At 41.0% G+C, this 24,949-nt stretch overlaps 1 protein-coding gene across 2 annotated transcripts in view; it reads left to right on the top strand.

The window, feature by feature from the left end:
* The window catches only part of mdfi (MyoD family inhibitor), a 32,013-nt gene extending 9,513 nt beyond the window's left edge, over positions 1–22,500 (top strand). For both annotated transcript variants that reach the window (XM_034084136.2, XM_071203108.1), the window contains exons 3-5: positions 7,190–7,327; positions 17,416–17,781; positions 18,737–22,500. In XM_034084136.2, coding sequence (XP_033940027.1) covers positions 7,190–7,327; positions 17,416–17,781; positions 18,737–18,990 — 758 coding nt within the window. In that variant the 3' untranslated portion in view covers positions 18,991–22,500. The remainder of the gene's footprint in view (positions 1–7,189; positions 7,328–17,415; positions 17,782–18,736) is intronic.
* Positions 22,501–24,949: the final 2,449 nt, after the last annotated feature.

Here is a 24,949-nt window from a genome sequence, read left to right as displayed (position 1 = left end):
ATTATATTACTGATCTGAATATCAAATGTTGCCTGCCAGCATCTTTTGATATATTACTTTTTTCTATCCATCTTTAATATTTATAAATGGGTACCAGCTGCATTTTGACAAGCTTGTTGGTTACTGATTATGGTTAACGTGATGTTTAGAGAGATATTCAAAAAAGCAAGACTTTACAGACTATAGATGTAAGAATATGGAAACAGTATGAACGGAGCTACATATATTGTCTTTTCCATATTCCTTGAAATAAGTGCTGAGTGTTATCCAAAGTGATTACAGGAAAGTAAAATAAGGATGTATGGGTGAATGGATGTAATAACAGATGGACATATATAGTTGCTAGTGACATACACAACCTATAATACACTCATATCTCTAAACTAGACAAAATGTTGGCAGTGTCGAGAGCAACGGTTCTCACTAGTGGCTTTCATATCTGAAGCTGACTGATTGAAACTAATGGATACAACATGGGCCTTAGTAATGGCTTCCACATGCAAGAGACAGCTGTGTCTCTGTGTGTGTGTGTGTGTGTGTGTGTGTGTGTGTGTGTGTGTGTGTGTGTGTGTGTGTGTGTGTGTGTGTGTGTGTGTGTGTGTGCGTGTGTGTTGTGTGTGTGTGTGTGTGTGTGTGTGTGTGTGTGTGTGTGTGTGTGTGTGTGTGTGTGTGTGTGTGTGTGTGTGTGTGTGTGTGTGTGTGTGTGTGTGTGTGTGTGTGTGTGGAGAACTGATAATACATATAGGAAGGTAATATGTGTTTTATGTTTGTGTACAGGTATATGTGTTGGGTTTGTGTACCACCGTCTAATACAGGGGTGGCCAACCCGCGGCTCTCGAGCCGCATGCGGCTCTTTGCCTAGTTTCATGCGGCTCTTCAGTTCATATCGAATTGTATATGTGTGAGTTTGGGGGAGAGACACTGACTCCTGACTAGTGTTGACGGTGTACCGATACTTGAAATGTACCGCGATACCCTGCCGTTAAAAACGTTACTATTCCTCCGTTTCATTAGTATCGGTACTTTAAGAATGACGTGGGAAAGTACTCCGGTGAGAAAGCGCCGTTTAATAAGAGCCGTGTGTGTTCAGCGCTCTGCTTCCACTCCTTGCACTGCAGCTGTGCCTGCAGTCCCGCCCCTCTCAAGCACGCTCAAGTGCCTCCCCTCTCTCGTGCACGCGCTAGCTGCCAGAGCATGTGAGAAAACGAGAAGCATGGCTGGAGTGCAACTGCCGCTGCGCCTCGGCTTGTTGACAAAAAAGACGCCAGAAGCGAAATTTGGAAGTATTTTAGCGATATCTCTGACAGTGAGGGCAAGCCTACGGACACCACGAGGCCTGTCTGTGAGAAATGTATTAATTGTATTTAATACGAATTCTTGTCGTTTATTTTATTTATTGTTCTCATTGTTTAAAAGTGTGTGTTATGGTTATGGTTCTGGTGTGAAATAAAGCACAATAATTACATTTAAGACTGTTTACCTTTTTTTAAGAAAAGTATCGAAAAAGAATCGGAATCGCAATTCTTGACTTGGTATCGAAACCAAAATGTTGGTATCGTGACAACACTAGCTAGCTACTCCTGACAGTAAAACCTGATATTTAGTAGGTCTGTTAAGTATTGAATGCTGATCATTCTGACGTAATTTCAAAGTTGTTTGGGCTCGGATAAAATCGCTCCGTTACTTTCGTCCCGGCTCTACGTGTGTATGTGTGGTGTCAGGTGTCAGTATGAGACGATGACAGCGCGTCTAATTTTGATGTGGCCCAAGAGCCAATCACAATAATACCTGTGATTCAGTGAACCAATCACCTTTGAGGGGGGGGGGAACCTATCGTTGATTAAACACTATCCAGTGTTTCCCCTACCATTGTCTTGGAGGGGCGCTGCGCCCCGCCAACGGAGCCCCGCGCCTCCCCTAAAATTCAAGGTGTTTAAAAAATATATATAATTATTTTTATTTTTTTAATATATATATAGCACCAAATTGCAAATAATCTATAACTACTGTCACTTTTCACATTGAACATGTGCTCTTTTATTAAATAAACTAAACGCTTTCATTTTAAGTTGTGAGTTTAGTGTTTTTGACCCTAAGAAACACTGATGCATTAATCAATAACAATAATCCACAGCTCCTCTCTCTGCTCCAGAGGATTTAAAAAATATATATCCCAATGCCACACAAACGCATCAGTGACGTGGTTGAAATCTTGTCTCCAGAAAACAAAAAACTGAAACAAGCGGTATCAGTGACTGTGTGTTTGATGTGGCTCTTTGCAGTAAAATAGAAAAAATGTGGCTCTTAACCTCTGACTGGTTGGCCACCCCTGGTCTAATAGAACGGATAAGCAGGAAGTGCTTCGTATCCTTTCAGGTCCTGTTTACGTCTCCTCCAACTTCACACCCACAGAGATCCCATTACACGCAAAAATGCCCTCATATACACACACAAACACACACACACATATAAAAAGTGAAGGCAAACACACGAAACATCCAATGCTTAAAACACTGTTTCTCTTCATCAAGGTTAGACCACCTTACATAACCAAGTGATTCATACAAGTAGCTTTGATTGACTTTGTTTTCTAAGAAAATATGGATAGTGTTTCTTTAGAAAGGTCTTGATCAAACGGAGTGAGTTTCAGCAGCTTGGGGCTGCTTTTTGTAATTGTTTTCAATAAGAATAAAGCGTTTTGCGCAATGCTTTTACATAAAAGATATCTCTTTTCATCATACTTTTGCCTTGAAGAACAGGCCTTTGAAGGACTTTTGCTGGACACACAGAGCTTTATGAATTTATATAAAAAAGTCACGATCTGAACAACGAACAAGAGGTTTGCGAGTAAATTAATGCTGTGCTTAAAAGTTTGTGCTTGTCCATTAGGAAGTGTACCGTTCTTGGTTTGTGTAACTAATATTAGCAACAATTTGGTAGTTGCCTTGTGAAAGTATTAAAAAAAGATGCAACGAACTGCATTTCGGTATGTCCGATTAGATTGTCTACAACAAAAGAGGCAGTGTGGTGCACCATGTAGTTTCAACCTGTACCACATGCTTTATCTGATAGAGGCCTGGGGCCTCATTTATAAAGGGATATACGCTCAAAAAATGGCATACGGATATGTTATTTAAAACCACCTCGAATATGTTGTGCTAATGACATGTTATGAAATGTTTTCTCATAAATGATGCGGTAAGCAGGACGACAGAATTACGTCTAAACTGACGCTGTTTTGCATTTCTATAGGTTGTAGATACGAGCATGGTTTTATATCAGTGGCGGCCGGCCCATAGGGTCGCTAGGGGCGCTGCCCCCCTCTTCCCACATGTTTGATTGTCATTAAAAATAAAAAATAAATAAAAAAATTAGGGCTGTCAAGTTAACGCAAAAAAAAATTAACGCCACTAATTATTTTAACGCGATTAACGCATGTGTATTTTTTTTCCTCGGCCGCCCGTAGTTTCAGAGCACATCGAGTTTAAAATACCATCTACAAGCTGATGCTGACAGCCCCGCTCCTGCCGCCCGCTTGCGGCAGACCACACTTCCACGCTCACCGGCAGGCACCGACTGGCCATCGGGAGGACCGGGAGGGTGTGTGTATGTGTGGCCCGAGCGAGCGAGAGAGAGACCATACGTGCATTGTTGTTGTTAGCATCTGGTGCTAGCTAGCTGCGCTAACGGATATAAGGAGCTGTTTAAATGAAAACAGAGGAGCGACATTTCGCCACAACTGCACCGAGCACTTGACTTTATGCAGGAAGCCAGACAGTGGGACATTGTAGGAGAAGTCAGCACACTCAGCTCGGATAGTGCAACATGATTGCAGCGTCCAGGCAGCTCCCGTTCGAGCATAATATGCCTTGAGTTGCACATAGCTCTCACACACACACACACACACACACACACACACACACACACACACACACACACACACACACACACACACACACACACACACACACACACACACACACCATTTGTATTGTATGAGAGAGGTTCCAGGTTGAATTGAGGTTGAATTGAGGCGAATATTTGTAATGTTCAGAGGTTGTTGTGTTTAATATTCATGAGGATATTTGTCATTGTTCAAATGATAATAAACATTAGCATAAAGCATATTTGTCCACTCATATGTTGATAAGAGTATTAAAAACGTATTCCTCTAAGGTACATTTAGAACAGATCAAAAATGTGCGATTAATTTGCGATTAATCGCGATTAACTATGGACAATCATGCGATTAATCGCGATTAAATATTTTAATCGACTAACATCGACTGAAGGTAAATATTATATAGTTGGTATCAGTAAAATGTATTATCTACAATAAAATCTCGTTAAAAATAAATTGTGTTACGATGTCTAAAGTTACTGATAAGTCACATGTTTCCTGCCTGGCCGCAGCGTGTATCAGATTCATTACCCTCTCTCGTCTGGGCGGTAAGAAAGGAGCCCTCAGCCAGAGCAGCAGCAGCCAATTGCTGTTGCTATCTGTAAACTATGCCGCCGAAACATAATTTCAGCCAATCAGCATCGTCAGATCTGATGCCCAAAGGGCGGTAATTTCAGCGCCCGGTGCAGTCTGTGAGTTGTTTGGACTCGTATCCAAGGTGACGCTACAGTATAGTTGATGAGGATGGCTGCGTCTGCAGGTGGAGACTCCGGTGCTAGTGGATCGCCGGAGCTGTAGATTAACATTTACCTGCTTATTGTAGTTGTAAGTGCAATGCAACCATGGAGCATATGTGTGGGCTGGACCTGTATTTTACAGGAAAGGAGTGAGCAGAGGGTCGAGTTTATACTGTAGAAACTATGTCCAGGACAAGGTATTTGGAAGTTTTGGAAGATTCATAGCTAACCACACTGAAGATTATGGATTATCTCATATTTTTAAGCCTCAATTTGTCCTCCCCCCCTCTAACATAACCAGAAGTCATAATTTAAGGGGTCATTTCTCAAAATGTTCTTCCGGGGGAGCATCCCCCCGGACCCCCCTTGTAGGTTTGCACACCATTTCCATTGCCCCGGGGGTGGGGGTGAGATGCACAGGCTGCAGTGGAGACGCTACAAACACACTGCCTGAGGAAGGCTATGTGTATTTATTTTGTCATGAACCTTTTTCGGACCACTTATTTATTTATTTTGGTGACGATCCGACCTCCATGCTACTACTCTGGTTCAAACGGCATCCACCAAACAATATGATTTATCTCGACCTCCCCAAAATAACCAAAATCTGACACGGTGTGAGATGTCTTTTTTAGCTGTTCTGTCGTCATTTCCTGCGATCTTCTTCATAAAGTCAGTCAAAATGAATGAATGGGCGTTTCTTTGACTATTTATAGGTAAATATGGGCGTTATGTGAAGCACGCAAAAGCTGCACCGCATTTCGAGTCGATTGTGATTTATAAAGGGAAACCGGCGTAGGAAGTGCCGTACGCACTTTCCTCGCCGGTACGCAATGTTTTGTGAATCGGAAAATGTCAGAAAATGTGTGTACCTATTTTTAGGATTTCTACTACGTAAGCAACCTTCCCACGTGAATCCTACGTACGGCGTTATAAATGAGGCCCCTGGTCATTGTTACAATAGGTGAACATTTAGTTGTGATAAACCCCACTTTGATATCAGTGTGAGTCTTTTTCAGTCATTTCTGTAAAAAATATTCCATTGTTTATCATGGATGTTCACCTGTTTGTATGTCATGATATTAGACACTGTTACAATTATGGTAAACAGTACATCTCATGGAGTCTAATATTTTACACTTTACACAATTTTTTTATAAGTAAAAACAAAATAGAAACTTCATCCAACAACTATTAACATCATCAACAGACAAAAGCAGGAAATGCGTAAGCAAATTACCTTACATTTGTAATATATTTTTCCACTGATCTACTAAAAGAATAAATAGACTGAGGTTCATACTTTCCTGGTTGATACCGATGACATCCTGATCCTGCCAAGTTTGATTCCCCTGCTACAGAAATATTATTTGGAGAAACACAATTTCAGAACCAGATAAATGTATTCTATCAACTATTAATCTCTAGAAATCACTTTCTTTGTTGAAATAAACTGTTACTACTACGTTTTCTTGAATCTTTCATCCCTTCTCTCAATGCGCTCTACAGCTGAGACGTCTACATTGACATACTGTATAGGTTTAGCCTTGAAAGTAGGAATTCATCTATTGAGTGATGCCAAATATGTGAAGGAATTTATTTGTAAGAGCGGAGAGGGAATTTGAGCTGGAGACGAGAGGCAGGGGACAGGAAAGAGAGGACAGATAGAGAAGTGAGCAAGAGTGGATAGAGTAAATAAACATAACCGGGAAGTGTTGAGTCCATGCACAGGACGTGGTTTGGTTTGTGTGTGTGTGTGTGTGTGTGTGTGTGTGTGTGTGTGTGTGTGTGTGTGTGTGTGTGTGTGTGTGTGTGTGTGTGTGTGTGTGTGTGTGTGTGTGTGTGTGTGTGTGTGTGTGTGTGTGTGTGTGTGTGTGTGTATGTGTGTGTGTTTATCAAACCCAGCTGGCTCCCATTTGCCCAGGAATGAGTCTGCACCTCTCAGAGGCCCAAGCCTGCGTGGCTTTGAAGGCCTCTGTGTAGTGTGTATGTATGTATGTTAGTATATACGTGTGTGTGTCTGTGTGCGCATAATAACAGCTTCATTAGAGCACTGCATGGTACCGGTGAACACATAAAACACCCAGACATGTATTTACTGTATTTAAATAATGTGTATGTCGTCTTATGTGTTCGTTATAAACACATACACCCACTTTTAAACACAATTGCAGCACACACACTCACACAGATTTCAGGTTTCACAAGCATGCACATAGACCCCTAAACAGTCCCAAGGGGGTGGATTTAACTGCTTCCAGATGCAAGCGTAGGACAGAGCACACACATACAGACAAAATCTTCTGCTTTGTTGAAGTCAGCAGAACTACTCGGTTTAAATAAATTAAGTGCTAGTAGATTGGAAATGACATGAGTGGAGACAAATGTATTACAAGCGGGAAAACAGCTTGCTGCTGATATCCGATAATATCCTCATGGAAAGCAGTAGTCACTCAGGAACATGAACCTCAAAAACCTTTAAATAAACTAAACATAAACATGTGTGATCTTTTTTTAATTGTGTATGTATCTGTGTTGGTTTGTTTTTCAGATGAGGCCCACACCTATACTGAGCCCCTCATATTGAGGTTAAATGGCACCCCAGAAAGGTTGCGAGGGGATGATGAAGACAAGTGGAGCAGCCGCCTCTCACACACGGAGCTCACAACACCCAGCAAAAGCATTACATGTGAGTAAACTGCACACACAGATTCACACATGAACTCATACTCAGAGACACACTGTGAGAGTTTTGTTTCCAGTACCGATCACTGGTTTGATGAGTCACATTGTCCTGACCTTTAACAAATACATTTGAACACCCTGAAGAAATAGGTCAGGTAATCACACACAGACAGAAATATCTACATTGTTAGATAAGTAGGTTAGGATTTCTGAACCCTTGAAATAAAAAACATTTCTGTTCTTTCGCCTCTCTGGATTTTATCCCTATCGTTTGTTGTTAAGACGGGGATTGTTCACAGTGACACGCTAGTTGATAGTGTGACACTGACGATTATGCTCCCATTTTCAAGTGTTGTTTAAGTGCTTTGAGCACCAGGAAAAGCGCTTTATAAATGTAATATATTATTATTATTATTAAGTGTCATTTAATTATAATCGAGATAACCACCGAAAAAAAGTATCTGAACTAAAGTCCAATTCAAGCTAGCCGGCTCCACTCGTTTCTGGGGTTAACTATTCAGATTCTAAGATAGTTAGTCGATGAGAATCTACCTAAAGCACTCAATATTAGAATGTATACAATGACTAATGTCTAAGCTTTCATAGAAACAAAAGCATACATTTAATTACAGCTCCGCACTCCCACAAACATTAATGTCCCTAAAGTGATCTAATATGTAATATCTGCAGTTTAAAATGACTTAAACATAATGTCTACGCTGGTGTCCTGGGGCCTCATTTGTAAAGCCTTGCATAGGATTCACGTGGGAAGGTTGCTTATGTAGGACAAAGCAAATAAATACGCACAGACATTTACCGATTCATAAAACACTGCGTACCGGTGTAGGACTTGCGTGCGGCACGTCCTATGCTGGTTTCCCTTTATAAATATAGTATACTGTATACTATACAAGTATACTTCCAAGCCACGGCTTCGGAAAACGAAGAAGAACTCTAACGGTTTCAACATAAACTGTACCGAAAATAAATACCTCACGATGTCTATCTAATTATGAACTTGCTTTACTTTCACGGAACACATTTTTGGTGATAACAAACAAATGTAACAAAGTAACATATTTACCAACACATGTTCTACGCCACTGTATACTTACATTTAAATGTGTGCTGCGTCGGTTCAGCCATTCTCCGCAGGGGTTTTTGAAATTGGTCCGTGCGCAAAGCATTGTGGGGATTTTAAGGACGCGAAGTCTACCCATGTGCAGCCTCGAAATTTCCCCCAAACCAAGGACGCGGCCTCGGTGGAATTCCAAGTATGCTGGAGATTGGAACAGTCCTTCGGCGGCACTCGATGACGTAGCATCCTTGAAATATTGGCTTGGAAGCCAGAATCCTCGAGATTGAGAAACGGCCCGTGTCAGATTTTGGTTAATTTGGGGAGGTGGATGCAGTTTGAACCAGAGTAGCAGCATGGAGGTCGGATCGTCAATAAGTGGTCCGAAAAAAGTTAATGACAAAAACACATAACCTTCCTCAGGCAGTGTGTCAGTGTGTTTGTGTCGGGGACACGATTAAACGTGATAGTATATAAAACCATGCTTGTATCTATACAACCTATAGAAATACAAAACGGCCTCAGTTTAGACGTAATTCTGTCCTCCTGCATACCGCATCATTTATGAGAAAACATTTCATAACATTAACACCACATATTCGAGGTGGTTTTAAATAACATATCCGTATATATTTATTTCTCCAAGTTATGTTTTTCTGTGCACTGAGGAGTCTCAAACAGGCGTTTGTTTAATCATTTTAAGATTCAATGTTTGCAAATGACTTCTTCATATATGATAAATGAGAGGTAACATTTTATTTATGGTATTATTTCCACATATTTCTCTCCATTCTTCCTTCTGCCAACGGTGTCGCAGTTTCTCGTCTCTCCCGTGTTTGTGCTTAGTGCGTACGCATGGGTCAGAGTTTGCCGCACATTTTCCCGTCAAGTTAGTATTTTATAAATCGCAAACATTGCGTAGAAACTGGCGTACGCCATCTTTTGAGCGTACGCACCGTTTATAAATGAGGCCGCTGATGACCTAGAGGTTTAAGGTGGAGATCAAGTTGTCAAAACATCTTTGCTTTATGGCAATGGCGTTGTTAAATCAATCCATTCCTTTCACTCCTCTTTTCCTGTCCCCTTCTACTGGCCATGCATTAAATGAAGGAACATCCAAAACAAAATAATGGCAAAAATGCTTTAAAATGAGCTCATAAAGCTCACCACTCAACTGGCTGTTAAGCGTATTATGTTTAACCCACAACAGTCTTGGGCTTGTGGGAAATGTTGTTTGGTAAACGTTTCTTAAACAAAATAATTAACAGTTTTTATACATCATTTTGTTAAGGTTTACCATCCCTGTCTAGACATATGGACTACACCACAAGACATACAGTAAGACTGAGAATGGTTTTGTTCCAGGGCTGGATTTTTGTCATTGGGTTTATTATAAATGTCAGTGTGATTTCCAATGAGGAAACTTTTGTAACAGAAACCAGGATTTGGGCTCTCTATTCTGTAATGTGTTTTGTGACCAATCCACTCCAATAACATTTCTCATTGCTGCAACATAAATTACTACCAAAGTAAGAAAATTGCAGGAGGAGAGATAAATGTGTATCATGATGTTTGGTTTTATTTACACTCAAGTCTAAACTACTTCCCAAAAACGCCAACTGTCCGGTCATTACACTCCCCACTGGGTGTTTTGGCACCTCTCCGCCACAATTGCTGGCCAGAAGTGTACCAACACATGGAAGTTCTCCTTTCAGAGTCATATCACCAATCGCCACCGCCCATTTCCCTCCCTCATATTACAAGTCCCACGGTTATGATGCAGCCAGAGAGAGACGGCTTCACTCTCCTTGATGTGCAGTTGCTTAACTCCCTGTAGCAAAACCTATGTTATTATCCCACCACATATTCTTCTTGCTTTCACTCCAGTTTGAAATAAGTAGAATCTCAACCTAATTATCAATCTAGTTCTTCTATGTCATTTATTCACTTAGAAAACCAACCTTCACAATAATAAACCCCCACAAAACTCTAGCTAAGATGTCTGGATTCTTGGCCACTCACACCTTACAAATTGAAACGCCATACAGTGGTCTAAATCTGTCCTTCCTGTCAGTTAAAAAACAGAGGGATTGTGTAAGGGAATAAAGGGAGGAATAAAGGGGTGAGAGGACGGTTGAGTAAGCTGAAATCTGAGCATGTGTTACAAAACTACGTGCATTTGTTTCCCGGAATCCAGGGCCAGCCATGGATGACATGCACAAACACATAAACGTGTCCCATGGTAATAGCTAGTTTGTGGTAACTGAATAACCAGCAGTTCAGTGAGGAAATGGATAAGTAGGTGAATGCATTGTGTTTTAAGTACGTGTGCGAATGTCTGCTGTCTCTGTCTATGTTTGTGCCTCTACCTGTCCCTTCTGCTGTTCTATTTCAGGCTCGCTCTGGAAGACTTCTCTCTGCCTCTCTCCCTTCTTCATTTTACATCCCAATAAAATCTATGAAACCCACCAGCTCCATATGCTGTGCAGGAAGGGTTATGCAACAGTAGGCTTGGACAAAATGTACCGCCATGAACACTTACTGGCTTCTATGACTTACACATATCACACGTGTTCACGGGACTTGAACTAAAACTAAACAGTGACATTTCTTCCTTTCTTTATCCCTTTCTCAGGTGAATACACAGCATATGCCTGCTGTAGCCATCAAATATCATTTTGTTAATTGCAAATATTAAATATGGTCTTCAACAACCGTTCTTCCAGAGTAAGGATGAGATTATGAAAGAACTGATGTCATTAAACTGATGGCAATATCTCACTATACAATATTGTTGATGTAAAAAAAAGACTAAAATGTGGTTTATATTTTTGCCATTATCCCTTCATTTGTGTGGACAAAAGGACAATTATTTTGTGTGAGTGTTTATCTTTCAGTTCCAATTGCTGTGCTATGTATGCCTTATCATAAGGACATTTTGGCTACTGCAGATAAAATGAATTGTTCAATATAATACCATAACTAAATAATACTAAAACACTTTTCATTCACTTAAAAAACATGGTAACCGTTTTCTTTGACGAAGATAAACAATGCACAAAATATGGGTTAAATAAAATTATGATAAAAACTTACAAGGACTTTTAGCAGGACTGGGACTAAAGAAAAAATGGCAGACAAAATGAACACTACAACAATTACTTAGGGTTTGTTTTTGTGTCTTTCGTGAACCTCTTGTGCCCCTATCCGTTTATATCCTGTGTCATCTGCATCCCATCAATCAATCAGTATCCGCTCCGCAGGCTTCATGATGAGCGTGAAGACGTTACCGAATAGCTGTGACTCAGGTCTGTGGTGAGGTCATGGCTGTCTGACATCTGCCAATGTGTTTGCGAGTGAGAGGGTGAGGAAACAGAAGCCAAAACTAAAAATTCCTCATCCTGTCTCGCAGTGATGACATCAGAGCTAGAGAATGCATCTGGCTCTTGGCCCATGCAGAGCTGTCTGATAACAATGCACGGAGAAAGCAGTTCACAAGTGTGACTGTGCTACAAGCACACACTTCCTGTCACTGGTGTCATGGACACCCTGCCTTCTTTGACGCCACTGTCGCAGCAATATACACATGTTCACAGATGTTTAAATGCTTGCACACTTTTGGTCTCACGAGGAAACAATGACATGTACAATAATACATCACTGACATGATCACAGTAGCATTTATGATTCCTGCACTTTGTTTATTTTTATCGGTTTGTAATTATCTTCTGATTCAAATCAGATCAAAGCATAAGACAGATATAAAACAGACCCTTTCTTTATGCATGTGCCAATCAGGGCATGGAAGTGCGTGTAAGGGAAATGTTGAGAGGAGCTGTTTGTTATTATCTTGTCATCAAAGGGGAGGGGTGTGCAGTGTGTTGTTGGTGGGAAATCTAACAGAGCTGTGACACTGTGCTCAAACCGTTTTCCATCTCTGTCCCTCTGCTTTAATTCTCTCTTTTCTTTTTGTTCAATCTCTCTTGTCTTCTTCTGAATATATAATCTATATATATGTTTAGTCACAAATAAACCGATACACTATATTTGACATGTACTATCAGGTAGAGGTAATGGTGACTGTCAGTCGTGTGTGAAGGAGGTGGCTGGAGGAAGTCTCAGGTCAGGGATTAGTGTTGCAGTTTGTCATGTTGTTATTGCAAATCCGCTGCTTGGTCCTCTTTAAAGGCCTAAAGCACTTCATGAAATATTTGCACTGTTTTTACATGACTTTGTCAGCTAAAAGTCACGAACAAAGTCAAACTTTGCAAAAATAAATATGTAATTGAGTGTTTTCAGACATTTGCAGGGATTACATTTTGTATCTGAATGTCAAAAAACCACAAGAAACATCAATTATTTTGTTTTCCAGAACTTTTGTGTTCTGGGCAAGTTGTTGTTATGCATTGTGGATCATATTCTATGTTCTATTCTCTCTCTTCTATTCTATTATATGTCTTCTTCCAGCAAAAAGAGAAAGAAATGTTCTTGGCAAATTTCAAAACAATATACAAAAGACTAATTCTAAGTGCACAGCTTTGTTATTCCTGGTATAGAAAAGGCTTTTCCGCAAACCTGTGCAGGCACGAACACATCTGTCAAATTGCAATCACTCGACCCTTTTGAGCGTTGAGATCTTCTTTAGGCTTATTACTGTATGTAGACCTTTTATAACACGTAGTGGTGCTGAGTCTGCTGTTTAAATACCAATTCTGCCTTTTCTCTTTGCAATCATGAGGTTTGATTGGGTTCTAAATGTCATGACTTAACACTTAACTGAGACTTTGTCTCTCCACTTTGCTAGAAGTGCAGCTCCACACTCAGGAGCCAAAACAAGCTCCAACATATCTAACTAAAAATAAATGTTAACATGTCATTTACACGATAACACTGAAATCATAGCTGCCTATTACCTCTGTCTGTGTAAAGCTTGGCTATTGTGTCGCTGTATGCACATCATCTTTTAATGATCTGGAAGTATGATGTGGCGACTCGGAGAACATTTAAAATGAGGCTTTTGTAGGTGTGTGCTTTTTTGTATGCATTGGTATCTTTAACCTGTCAGCACAAAGAAAACCAAGACACACAGACCATTGCCTTCAGTGATCAAGTTTTCACTTTGTTAAGTACTTTTATATCTGAAATGTTGTGTGGCTCAGATTCTAACATACAAATGATGTTAACCTCGTTAGCCTTTAATTGTATGATGGAATTTAATGTTTGTTAACATTGCTATGACCAAACTAAGTGATTCTTTTTTTATTGAAAGTAACATGAAGTAGCTTTTTATTAATCTAGAGGTAATTCACAATTTCAAATGTAATTGATGCATCAGTCTTTGTGCTACTTTTTCAATGCAGGAGAAGGGCGCAACTAAACAAACCACTATTTACCGCTATAATGTTGGTTCGGGGGCTTTATAGGAGCCAAACATGTGGCAAAAACTTCACCAGCAACATATCATTTTCCCATTCTCACATTTTTAGCAGTTGACACTTTTGGCGCACAATTAAAAACAGCACAACTATGCAAGAAAAACTATGCAAGGAGTTAGTGATTTCTTTATTGTCATCATAAATGGCACATGTCCTCCTTGATAAAAACAAGTTCACTGCAAACCGCAATAATGCGCATCAGTGTTGAGCGTGAGTCAAACATATTTGATTGGATACTGAGCCTCTGTTGTGCTTAATAATGCAAAAAGCATTTCTATTTGCTTGTGTTTTGTTAGTTTGTTAGTTGTTGTTGTTGTTGGGCACATTGCTGGGTACTACATGCACCATTCACAATTGCATTTGGGAGCGCAGATTTTGTCTGATGAAAAAATATATTTACATTTCATCACTTTGTCCTAAATAGCCAGACAAACTGCACCAGAGTAGACGGGAGACAGAGACAGAGTTCATACTCATGCTGGTGACTCATTCTAGCAGAGCAGAGAGAGAGAGAGAGAGAGAGAGAGAGAGAGAGAGAGAGAGAGATGAACAGCAGATCTTTGGTCTGGGAGAGAGGTGTGTAAGTACAGGGTGGCTGAGAGACGCCAGAAGAGAAGGAAGAGGTGGAGGGTGTGTGAATGGGGGTGTGTGTGCTGCTGCATTCAACTGATGGTGACTCACTGGTGCTCGCTCACTGGCCCAAGACACCGGCACGGACACATGCACACACACACACATTGTAAGGGTTGCAGGACCCCCAGTGGCCAACGCTGCTGTGTTCGCACCATACACACACGCTCTGTGGTTTCCCAGTCTCATCGTGTTAATCTCACAGTCATTTGGCTCTTTTATTAGCTCCCACTGCTGAATCATTGTGTTTATGAGTCACACCCATGCTTCCTCCTGCTCCAAATAGGCAGCAACCCATTTCTCCAACTTTGTTTTCTCTCTTTCTCAGTCCATATTTCTCCCTTACGTTCTTGATCTCAGACAAAGGGACCTTGTGTTTTTTCTGTGTGTGTGCATGTGCATATGAGTGTGTGTCCGCACGTGTCCTTGCATGCATATATTTGTGTGCGAGTGGGCCTAACCTCAAGCTCTGTTTGGAGACAGGCCTGACTCCCCGTCTCTGTCTGTCTGTTTGCTTGCCAGATCCGCCTATGTACTGCGTTCATACCCTCACACACATGCACACCGCAAACCCACAAAAAGGATGACTTTCTCGACAACTCACAATCCCCTGGACAATACACAGCCAGTGGGAATGCTTCCCTCCCGTCTCTCTAATGCCTTCTTCTCTTACCGACCTACATCCTGGCCAGCTCAGAGTGAAAATACAGCATTGTGCAAAAGCTTAAAAGGGAGCAATAAGAAAGACAGATAGAAAGGGAGGAGATGAAGTGAAGTAAGGAAAGAGGGAGAGACATAACACAGGAGAGAAGCAAGTATTGACTTTTTACATACTTTAGATTAGTATGGCTCCTTTTCACTAGCCCTGCACATGCATACAGTACACGCACACACACACACACACACACACACACACACACACACACACACACACACACACACACACACACACACACACACACACACACACACACACACACACACACACACACACACACACACACACACACACACACACACACACACACACACACACACAGGCCCTGCAGCCTGCCAAACATCTGGAGCAAAGTTAGAAAAACGCTGAATGAAAGAATCTTTAATAACACTGGATTGGTTGTGTGACTACGGCCTTTAGCCAATCAAAACAGGCCTGGATGGGTTATCTGTCTCTGCGCGGTTATCGAACAGACGCTTTTATTGCCAGTCGTGTTTCATAGCCAGAGCTCAGGACCACACTGTGTGCGTGCATCTGAGAGGTCCTGCCTTCCTGCTTTGATTTGTTCTCGCTCTGTTGTCTAACCTGCCCTGTTAATCTTCACCACGTCTCTCGACACCAGATACTTTCAGGTCAAGACAAATATTTAGGGTCTCAATAGGATGGTATTAAATACTACCATAATATATAAAAACCAGGCTTCCATTGTATTCTTCTTTTCAGGGTGTGTGTTTTGTTTGGCAGCGAAGGTGTGCTTTTCTGCCTCTATCACTCTGGCTAAGTGGTTGGAGGTAAAACACAACATACCAAGTGGAATATTGAGCCAAGATTAACAAAATGTGCACACTGTTTGTAGGTACTTTATTCTTCCAAAAGATGCATTGATAGGATGAGCTTATCCACAGAAAAACACTGGTCTTCTTCTCTTGCACTCTTTTCACGTGTCTTTTTCCCCTCGTCATGTCTTTATTGTTGTATAAGAGTCTAGACTAGTAGGCTCAGGGGTCAGTTCAGCAAATACAGAGCTCCTCCCTTGAGCTTTTGCCTTTAGGGTAGGCTTTGTAATTGAACTCAGTTTCCCAGCCTCCCTCTGCACAACGCCTCATCAGCACAAGTCTGCACGCACGCCTAGAGGGTCCTCAGCCCTGCCCCAGAGCTGTACAGTGATCACCTGCATTAGCCACACATGTTGGCAAGCCTGCTCGCACACTATACATATCTTATCCCTAAATGCTTTAAGGGATGCTTCAATCTGAGAACATAAATAATTGTTGAAATTCTTTATCAAGCACACATGTCAAAATATACCCTGGTTCAAACTCCTCAAATGAAAGGATTTGCTGTACTGTATGTGTCTCTATTTTGTAATGCTAAAAGTATGGCCTTTAGATTGCTAGTCTGAAAAATAGGGTTAGTCACATAAAATAATGTATAGATGAATTGACAATGTACATTTTCAGTAAAAATCTCAATGTTAGTATACTTACGGTGTTAGGCTGCATCTACACGGATATGAAAACCAAAACCAAATTCGATATCAAAAAAGTCTTCCATCCACACGGTATCGGCTCAAGAAACATGTCCGTCCACACGAGGCCGCTCGACCCGCTGGAGACGCTGTAGTAGATATGCCGGGCCTGTAAGTGGCGCTGTACTTCCGCCACAAAATACACCAAAAGCAGCGAAGAAGACCCCCTGAGCATGGTTGCCTGGTTGCCATGGTTGCCTGGTTGCCCTTCTTTTTATTCTCCGTAGCAGTAGCTACTGACCATGCTACAGCAGTGAGCAGCAGAGATGGGGAGAGGCGGGGCTATGCTTCATCGTTATCAGGAAATTATTGTATAGGACGTACACACGGAGCCGTTTGGCCACCCAGAGCGTTTCGTCCGCAGATCTACCCACCTTGGGACCCGTTACCGTTTGAGGGCTCAGTTTCCGCGGTTCTGTTACGGCCTCGCCGATACAACCCGTTTCGTGTCCGTGTGGATGGGGCCTTAGTCTATCATATACATGTGGGCCTTCATAATATATTCTCATCAGAAAGCAACAGCAGTGCTGTATCACAATTCGACACAACTAAAAAGTACCTTAAAAGCGCAAGTGCAAGCTTGTCATTTATATGACGGAACAAAAGCAACACTGAGTTAACCTGAAGAGTTTTTAATTTGTATTCACTTTGAAATGCATGCAACCCACAGCCTATTGTAAATTAATTCACCTGTGTCCTTTCGCAGCTCAACCAGCAGCCAGATCTACGGCCGCCCGCCACACCCAGCCATGTCGGACACAGCCTAGCGGCCAACAACGCAACGGAGCCAAGCACCCCGCACACAGACACTCCCCTCACACGCACTGTCCGCATCACACGCCTCGCACACACACACTCCGGTCCAACGGGGTCAGGAACGGGGGCCTGCATCAGCATCCTAAGCTGGGCTCCCTCCCAAGAGGGGAATCCTCCACCTCCTCGTCCTCTTCGGCAGGACCTAAACACACCAAGAAATTGCGGTCCAACCCTTCCATCACATCCCAGAGCAGCAAGAGGAGCAAGAGCAGCTCCAAGAGCAACAGCTCTCAGATTCCCGCAGAGTCACAGGACGGTGAGATACAGACACTGACGGGGGGGGGGGGGGGCAATCAAGGTTCAACATCAAGTTTTCCATATGCCTGGTCAGAGTGAAGGATCATAATGCTATTTTCACATCTTCATTGACCCAGAAGTAGAAATCATTTACATTTCGTTTTGCAATTTGTAAGATTATTGCATGTATTACCATTAGTGGGTTGTATTAAAAGAGCAAAAGCAGCAACCCAGAGTTCAGCTAAGTTTAACAGTATATTTCATACCCACTCAATGTAAAATCGTACTTAATCTTTACCAACTTAAAAAGCCAAATTAAATATATTAATAAAAACCAAAGGAGTAATTTAACAAACTTTAAAATATGAAACCATATTAACCTCTGCATTCCTGTAATAAATCCACTTTTGTGTCTTTGAAACGTGAGTGGGTTAGATCCATGGCAAAGTGTGAAAAGTATGGCATTTAACATTTTCAACTGGTAACTGTTATATGTGGAAAAGGCCACCTTCTCATGACATTCGCTAATTAAAAAGTAGCAACTGTCATGTCTTTTACATGAGTAATACTGATACTGGGAGCTCAGAAAAGAAGAGAGGAGTTATGTGGTTGAGCAGCGAGGGCGAGGTAACTTATTACCAAGAAAGATTTTGTAAGACCAGAATTTTTTTTTTTTAACTCCTGAATGTGGTAAGTCAGTGTGCTAATGCCACCAGGACATTGGCCATCCTTAGCCTTTAGCCTGGCACTGAAGGAAAATGTGTTCTTGTGAAGTAATTACTCCATCATGTTTAATAATTTCTGACCTATCACAGTGAACGTACTGCCAAGCTACTTCTGACAACACTTTTTATATTTCTTTGCTTCATTAGCATGACATATGACAGAAAAAATACTGACGGATTAGCATACAAACTATTGACATAAGAAAAGTAATTGGGGAATGATAAAACTCTGTCTCTCTTTCTCTGCAGACTGCTGTGTTCACTGTATTCTGGCCTGCCTCTTTTGTGAATTCCTAACTCTGTGTAACATCGTGCTGGACTGTGCCACATGCGGCTCCTGTGCGGGGGACGACTCGTGTTTCTGCTGCTGCTGTGCGTCAGAGGAGTGTGGCGACTGTGAACTGCCATGTGACATGGACTGTGGCATCATCGACGCCTGCTGCGAGTCTGCAGACTGCCTGGAGATCTGCATGGAGTGCTGCAGCCTTTGCTTTTCCTCTTGAGGGCCCCAGCTGCCACCACGGGGGGCAAAGTAGATGTCTGCTACAAACTGCCACGGCCCAGGAGCAACTTCAACCAGTGTCTCACCAGAGCTGGGAAGTGCTAAACATCCTTGTTGCCTGTGCTCTGTGGTTAACACTCTCTTGAAGGGCCTAGTTGGCTCTTGAATTAGGTTTCGTACAAGGTTTGTCAAGCAATAACCTGCTGAGAGCAGTCAGTGGTGATTTCTCCTTTCTTTTATTGATCAAACCATGGGACAGTAGCTTCCCGCCTTTGCTGCGGCCCCTTGCTACACAACTGGATGTATGATGTAGAGGGAGTTCCAGCTCTGGTCTGGGACTGTCTGCCTGGCTGTGCAGACCGGGCCTCCGGACCCTCACAGAACAAGCTATTATCACAAAGGAGCCCCTTGTGCCGTCTGAATCAGTGGAGTTCTCCAAGCATGAAAAATGACCTCCAAAGGCAAATGAGAAAATGGCTCCATTTAACCGGATTTTAGTGTTTCTGTAGATAAGAGCAGCAGCATAATGGGAAAATGGACGCTCAGATCTCAATAGAAATGTAGTCTGTCCTCCTGTCCTTGGCAAGGTCAAAGTCTTCCACTTTGATTGCGTACAGTGGCCTTTGTGACACACACTCACAGACACACACACACTTAGTGGTGGATCCACCGCTGTCTTTGTTCTTATTGCAATGTACAAAAATATAAAACATTAATGGTGGCTTGTGGCAATACTACAGACGAATTTCTTTTGTTAATATTCATCTCACTGTCTTATTCAGAGAACAATCATGAGTGTCGTGCATCAGTTGGAAGATGGGTCCAATTAAATGAGTACTCTAAGTGACTTTTGAGTGAACGGCTGATTGCATTCGTCATGGACACATTCTCTACTCTAACATGTGAAGGGAGAGAGTTCTTAATCAAAGGTCTCTCCTCATTTAATGTTTCACATCTTGTTTACTTTTACATTGTTTATTTTGAGGGGCTTCGGCTGGATTCAGTGGATTCCTCATCATCTAAAAAAAGTCAAGGCTGGAAGAGGATTGGATCGCGTCATCTCTTTTTCAACATGTTTAATTTTTCTTTGTCATTGTGTTATGTGAACAAATGGCCTTGGCTTAGCTTAGCTTAAGGCCTGAATTTTCTAGTAGATTCCTTGCCTTTACCAAATATCTATTAATCCTTGTTTTGTAGATTCTAGTTAAGATATTTGCATTTCTCCTCTAATGTGAAAATCACATTTCTGTGTTATCGGGTTTTGCCGGGCTCTCTATAAAGCAGACATTGCTCAACATCAAATGTAATTCCTTGAGTGAAAATCTCACGACATTATGCTAAATTAATCCATATGCTCACAGTGTGAATGGTACGCTTTGATAACAGGCCTGCACTCTCGTATGCTCAGATGCATACCTGCTCCGACTCAATACCTCTTGAGATGTCGCCCATATCTGTTGTGCATTTTAAAATGACTTGATACAAATCTCTCTCCTCTCTTATCAAATACGGTTTGTGCAATCCTTTTTTCTTGGAAATACCAAAGACTTTTCCTCTGACTGGACACGTGTTTAGACACAAGGGCTGAAATATAACACTGTTGATTAAGAGTATACACTAAAGCTGCCAATCAACCTGATAACACAGAAGCAGAAAGTCAAGTTTTTGGAAATCAACAAATGCAACTTGAAAATATATTAAGACCTTTAATTTCTGTTTATAAAGGAAAGGATGTGTTTTAAATGTTGACACGTTTCAAAATCCTGGAGTGCCCTGGAAAACAATGCAATTTAAATAACAGCACAAAGAGATTTATGAAGGGAGAACTGGATTATATAATGTTGTGTATAGAAGTTATTACAATTGTATTTGTTTGGATTAACAACGTATTCCCAGTGCAGATTGTGAATATGTTGCTCCAACGACCTGTTCTCTGTCACCAGTCCAACCATGTCACAAAAAGAAATATGGATGGACTTTAATAGAGATCTATGGGGATGCAAAGCTAATCCATGAGTTTCAAAGCTAAATAAAAACACTGGTTTGTTAATAGCAGAAGTCAATCATTCAAAATGATGCAGATACATCTACAAATGTAAATCAGATTAAACTAGTTAATGATAGCATTACTGGCCTCCACTGAAGACAATGGCCTGGCTACCCTGCCTTTTAGCCGGCAGTGTTAAACTAAACTAAAAAGTATTACAAACTGGAATATTAATAAATATTAACATATGTTTGCTACCCACTGATTCTCCAGCACAAACAATAGGTCTGCTTTAGGCTTGATGATTTTTAGACAGATTATGAGTTCCTTTACAAATAATCATGATCATTATTACCAGAGATGTGACTAATCCATTGGGAGGGGGCAGCCTCGAAGCCAATCCAGTTGGCATGTTGTTTCCTATTGCCGGTTTATGACTGTGCATAAAAACAACCTCATGCACTCTAGCTCAAGTTTCAAGATTCTTACACAGCTCCAGCTTCTCACTGACCCCAAACTTTTATTTTAAAACCAAGGTAAATCTAGATTGCATAAATGGGAAGCTCCAAGACATGCTTTTCGGTAATCTGTTTCCTTTTATTATGTTAAATAGATTTTATTTGCTTGAATTCCTGTTTGCAGCAGAGATGGAATTGGATAAAGGTCAACAGAAACCTACATGTGACAGAAAGAACCGCTTTGCAACTCTCATTTTGGCTGTAGATCTTATAAACAAGTCCAACCCTCCTGTGAAGTTCCTGCTTTCCAAAATTAGCTTAGCCTGGGTTTTTAAAGAGCTCCTCTTGGGGTATGGCAACTCTTTGTTGTGCAGTGCATCATAAATCGTGTGAAACAATATTTTACTAAACGTCTGGGTTGAAAAATATTGAACACATCATTTAAGTTTTATTTAATGATGTTTGAATATGATTTTATGACTTGATCATTAAATAGTTTTTAAGTCCATCCTGAAAAGTGCCTCAGTAATTGGTTGTGAATGGTGGCAGTCTGATGGATTGAAAACACTGGTTGGTCTGGAGATGGAGAATATGTCTGGATGTAGAGAGATGAACAAATGTCTTACATTTCGGTCACACTCTGGATTGTAAAAATGGCTTGGGGATATGGATTTAATGTTTTAACTGTACTAGACAGATTCAAATATGTCCCCGCTCAGTCATTACAGTAATACTTGAAGAAAACAAGTTGACTTTCAATGGTGTCCATAATCAGTATTATCAGTATTTGTGTTGGAATTACCTAACTACAAAAATGTTGAATTGTTGACTTTCCAAGATTCATTATCTTTGTATAAGATGTGATTTGGATATTGGTTTTAAAAGACTGGCCTCCTCTGGCAGTCCTCTGAAAGTTATATTAGCCTAGATTAGTTGTTACTCGACCATAGTCCACTATAATGTCATTTTGTTTACACTACACCCATTTTATGTCAATTTGAATTGCTGTCCTGGAAGTCACGTTAAAATCTCTTAGTTTATGACTGAATAAACAATGTGAACTCCAGGCTACACGTGTCATTCTTTCTTCCTTTTCACATAGGCCCCAAGCTTATGGCCTTATTACATTACGGTTACACAAATACTTGGGCTGTACTGTAGTCTGGTATTTTAAAAAGTGTTTTTGTAGCAGAAACTAATCTAATAGAAACAAAAAATTGCTTAGTCATCACCTGGAGAGTGTTGAATTACTGAAATTCCAGATGGAGCTTAAACTGTTTTTTATACATTTGACCTTCTCTTCTGCACTGCTTGGCCCACTTACAAAAATATCAGGAAAGCAAAATATGTATAAAAACAGTGAAAGAATACACTGTTGCTAAGAAATTGCCATTGCTTTCTTTTGAATTCATCTCCATGTGTTACATTCACTCAAGTAAAAGAACAAAGGTTTGAACTTAACTCAACGTATCAAAAGCAATGGTTATATCACACCATTACATGATAACATACCTTAAAGGTAGGATAAGTCATTTGGGAGAAAACAGCTCGAGTGTGCTAGAATTTGAAAGTATGCAGCCGAAAAAAATCTGCCCCTTCCTTCAGACTTCCTTACAGAGCCCCAATGACATGACCAATGAGGGCACGAGATAAGTTTGCGCACAGATGGAAGGCTGACAGGCAGGTAGGCCATCCAGTTACTTTAGCCGGGACGGTGAAAATAATTGGTCATGCTTTTGACAGCGCCACGGCTTCCACAGATGACATTTTTGTATGTATTTATTTTCAAAGCATTTAATATATTCATTGCTATCGGGATGTTAAGAGCATTCCATGGAATATAACAAAAAGTGTTTCTGAAGTGAATTACCTACCCCACCTCTAAGTCTTGAGTAGAAATACTTAGTTGCATTGCAAAATTGACACCACATGTTGAACATTGAGTATGCTTTAGTATAGTTAGGAATCAAGCATTTAGCTAAAAGTAATGCATATCATGTAAAATATTTAGCTGAAATGTTCAATTGTATGATACAAATATTCAAACAATATACGTCAATAATACTATAGAAAGAACACATTCGGATTTGAAGGGTGGTGTTGATAACGTTTTTTTGAACCCATCCTTTAGTGCTGTCAAACAAATTGACTTGGGAACCACAGATAAAAACAAACCAAACAACATAAAATTCAATATAGAAGTAGGTTAAAAAACCGACCATGTGTTACATAAAGTGTCGACCATGTGTTACATAAAGTGACCATACGGTAAAAGCAGTATAGCTTAATTTCTCTCGTTTTAAACAGTGTTGTTGCTCATTTTCCTGCTGCGTTTTATTATTTCTCCTAAAAATATTTTAGCATCTGCTAATTTCCCAAAAACCCCACCAGATTAGCTGATCTCCGAGTTGAGCAGAGCGAGAGAAACGGGGGGAAAGGGAGAAAACAGCAACAACTGTGCTCATGCAGAACAGAGCCCTTTAATGTGTTTTTTTAAAGGCTCGCCAAAGTCGTTCAGTAGGAATGCGTGTTCAGGCCAACACATCAGTGTGTGGAGAAATGCAGGGGACTCTTACTGTTTGAGATTTTCTTCTTCCCCTGCCTTTAATCTTTTCTCCCTTTTCATTCTCTTTCCGTCTTGAGAGTGGCCAGCAGTAAGATCTGATGAAAACAATTCCTGTCTTCTGTGCTTGTGCGCATGCATACTTGTGTGCACACGTGTGTGATGACCACTGGGTGCGATGTTGGCCAGCCGCTGCTTCTTGTAGACTGAGTGTAGTGTTCACTAATAGGAGGGTCAGAATCTGGCTCCCAGGCGAAGTCCAGTAAAGGATTCATCCACTGTGTGTTTGTGTGTGCCATCCTTCATGAAGATACAAATTGTGTATTGCGGAGGGGGTTCAAATGACTCAGGTTAGACAGAGAGGCAACTCAAGCCCTTAGAGACACTGAGGACATATCTGGACATCTGCAACTGTTTTGCAGGAAGCCATGGTGGAGTCGACCCTCGTTTCCTTTTCCATACGCACACATTTGCAAAAACACAAACTCAAATCAAAAATGATGTACACCCCCTCCAGAAATTTCACATGCACAAAGCGGGCACAGGGGACAAGTGGCTATTGAATATTAACCATGAAATTACAAAGGCTGCATTCTAATGGAGGTGAAGAGGTCAGAAGCTGGGATGGAAATCATAAATTAATACCCCTGACATGACAAGTCGCTCGCCCTTGGCTCCCACCAAACACAGCTCTACCCTCCTCCACTGAAGTCACAAAGACACCTATGGAAATACGCCATTTATTATTAATGTTGGGTCAAAGGAATGCAGACACAAGAACTCATACAATATGCCTGTTACTTTTTGATGTGACCATTGTATGAGGCGACGAGTATGTAACCTCCATGTGTGGCTATATCTATAGGGATTATTTATTTAAGTGTCCTCAGGGATAATTTCAACTATTTTGCATCTTTTGCAATCCATTTAAATCAGTGCCTTTCATATCAAC

This window comes from Pseudochaenichthys georgianus, chromosome 5, assembly GCF_902827115.2.
Source record: "Pseudochaenichthys georgianus chromosome 5, fPseGeo1.2, whole genome shotgun sequence".
Taxonomy (NCBI): domain Eukaryota; kingdom Metazoa; phylum Chordata; class Actinopteri; order Perciformes; family Channichthyidae; genus Pseudochaenichthys; species Pseudochaenichthys georgianus.
This window is presented reverse-complemented; position numbering and strand designations above follow the sequence as displayed.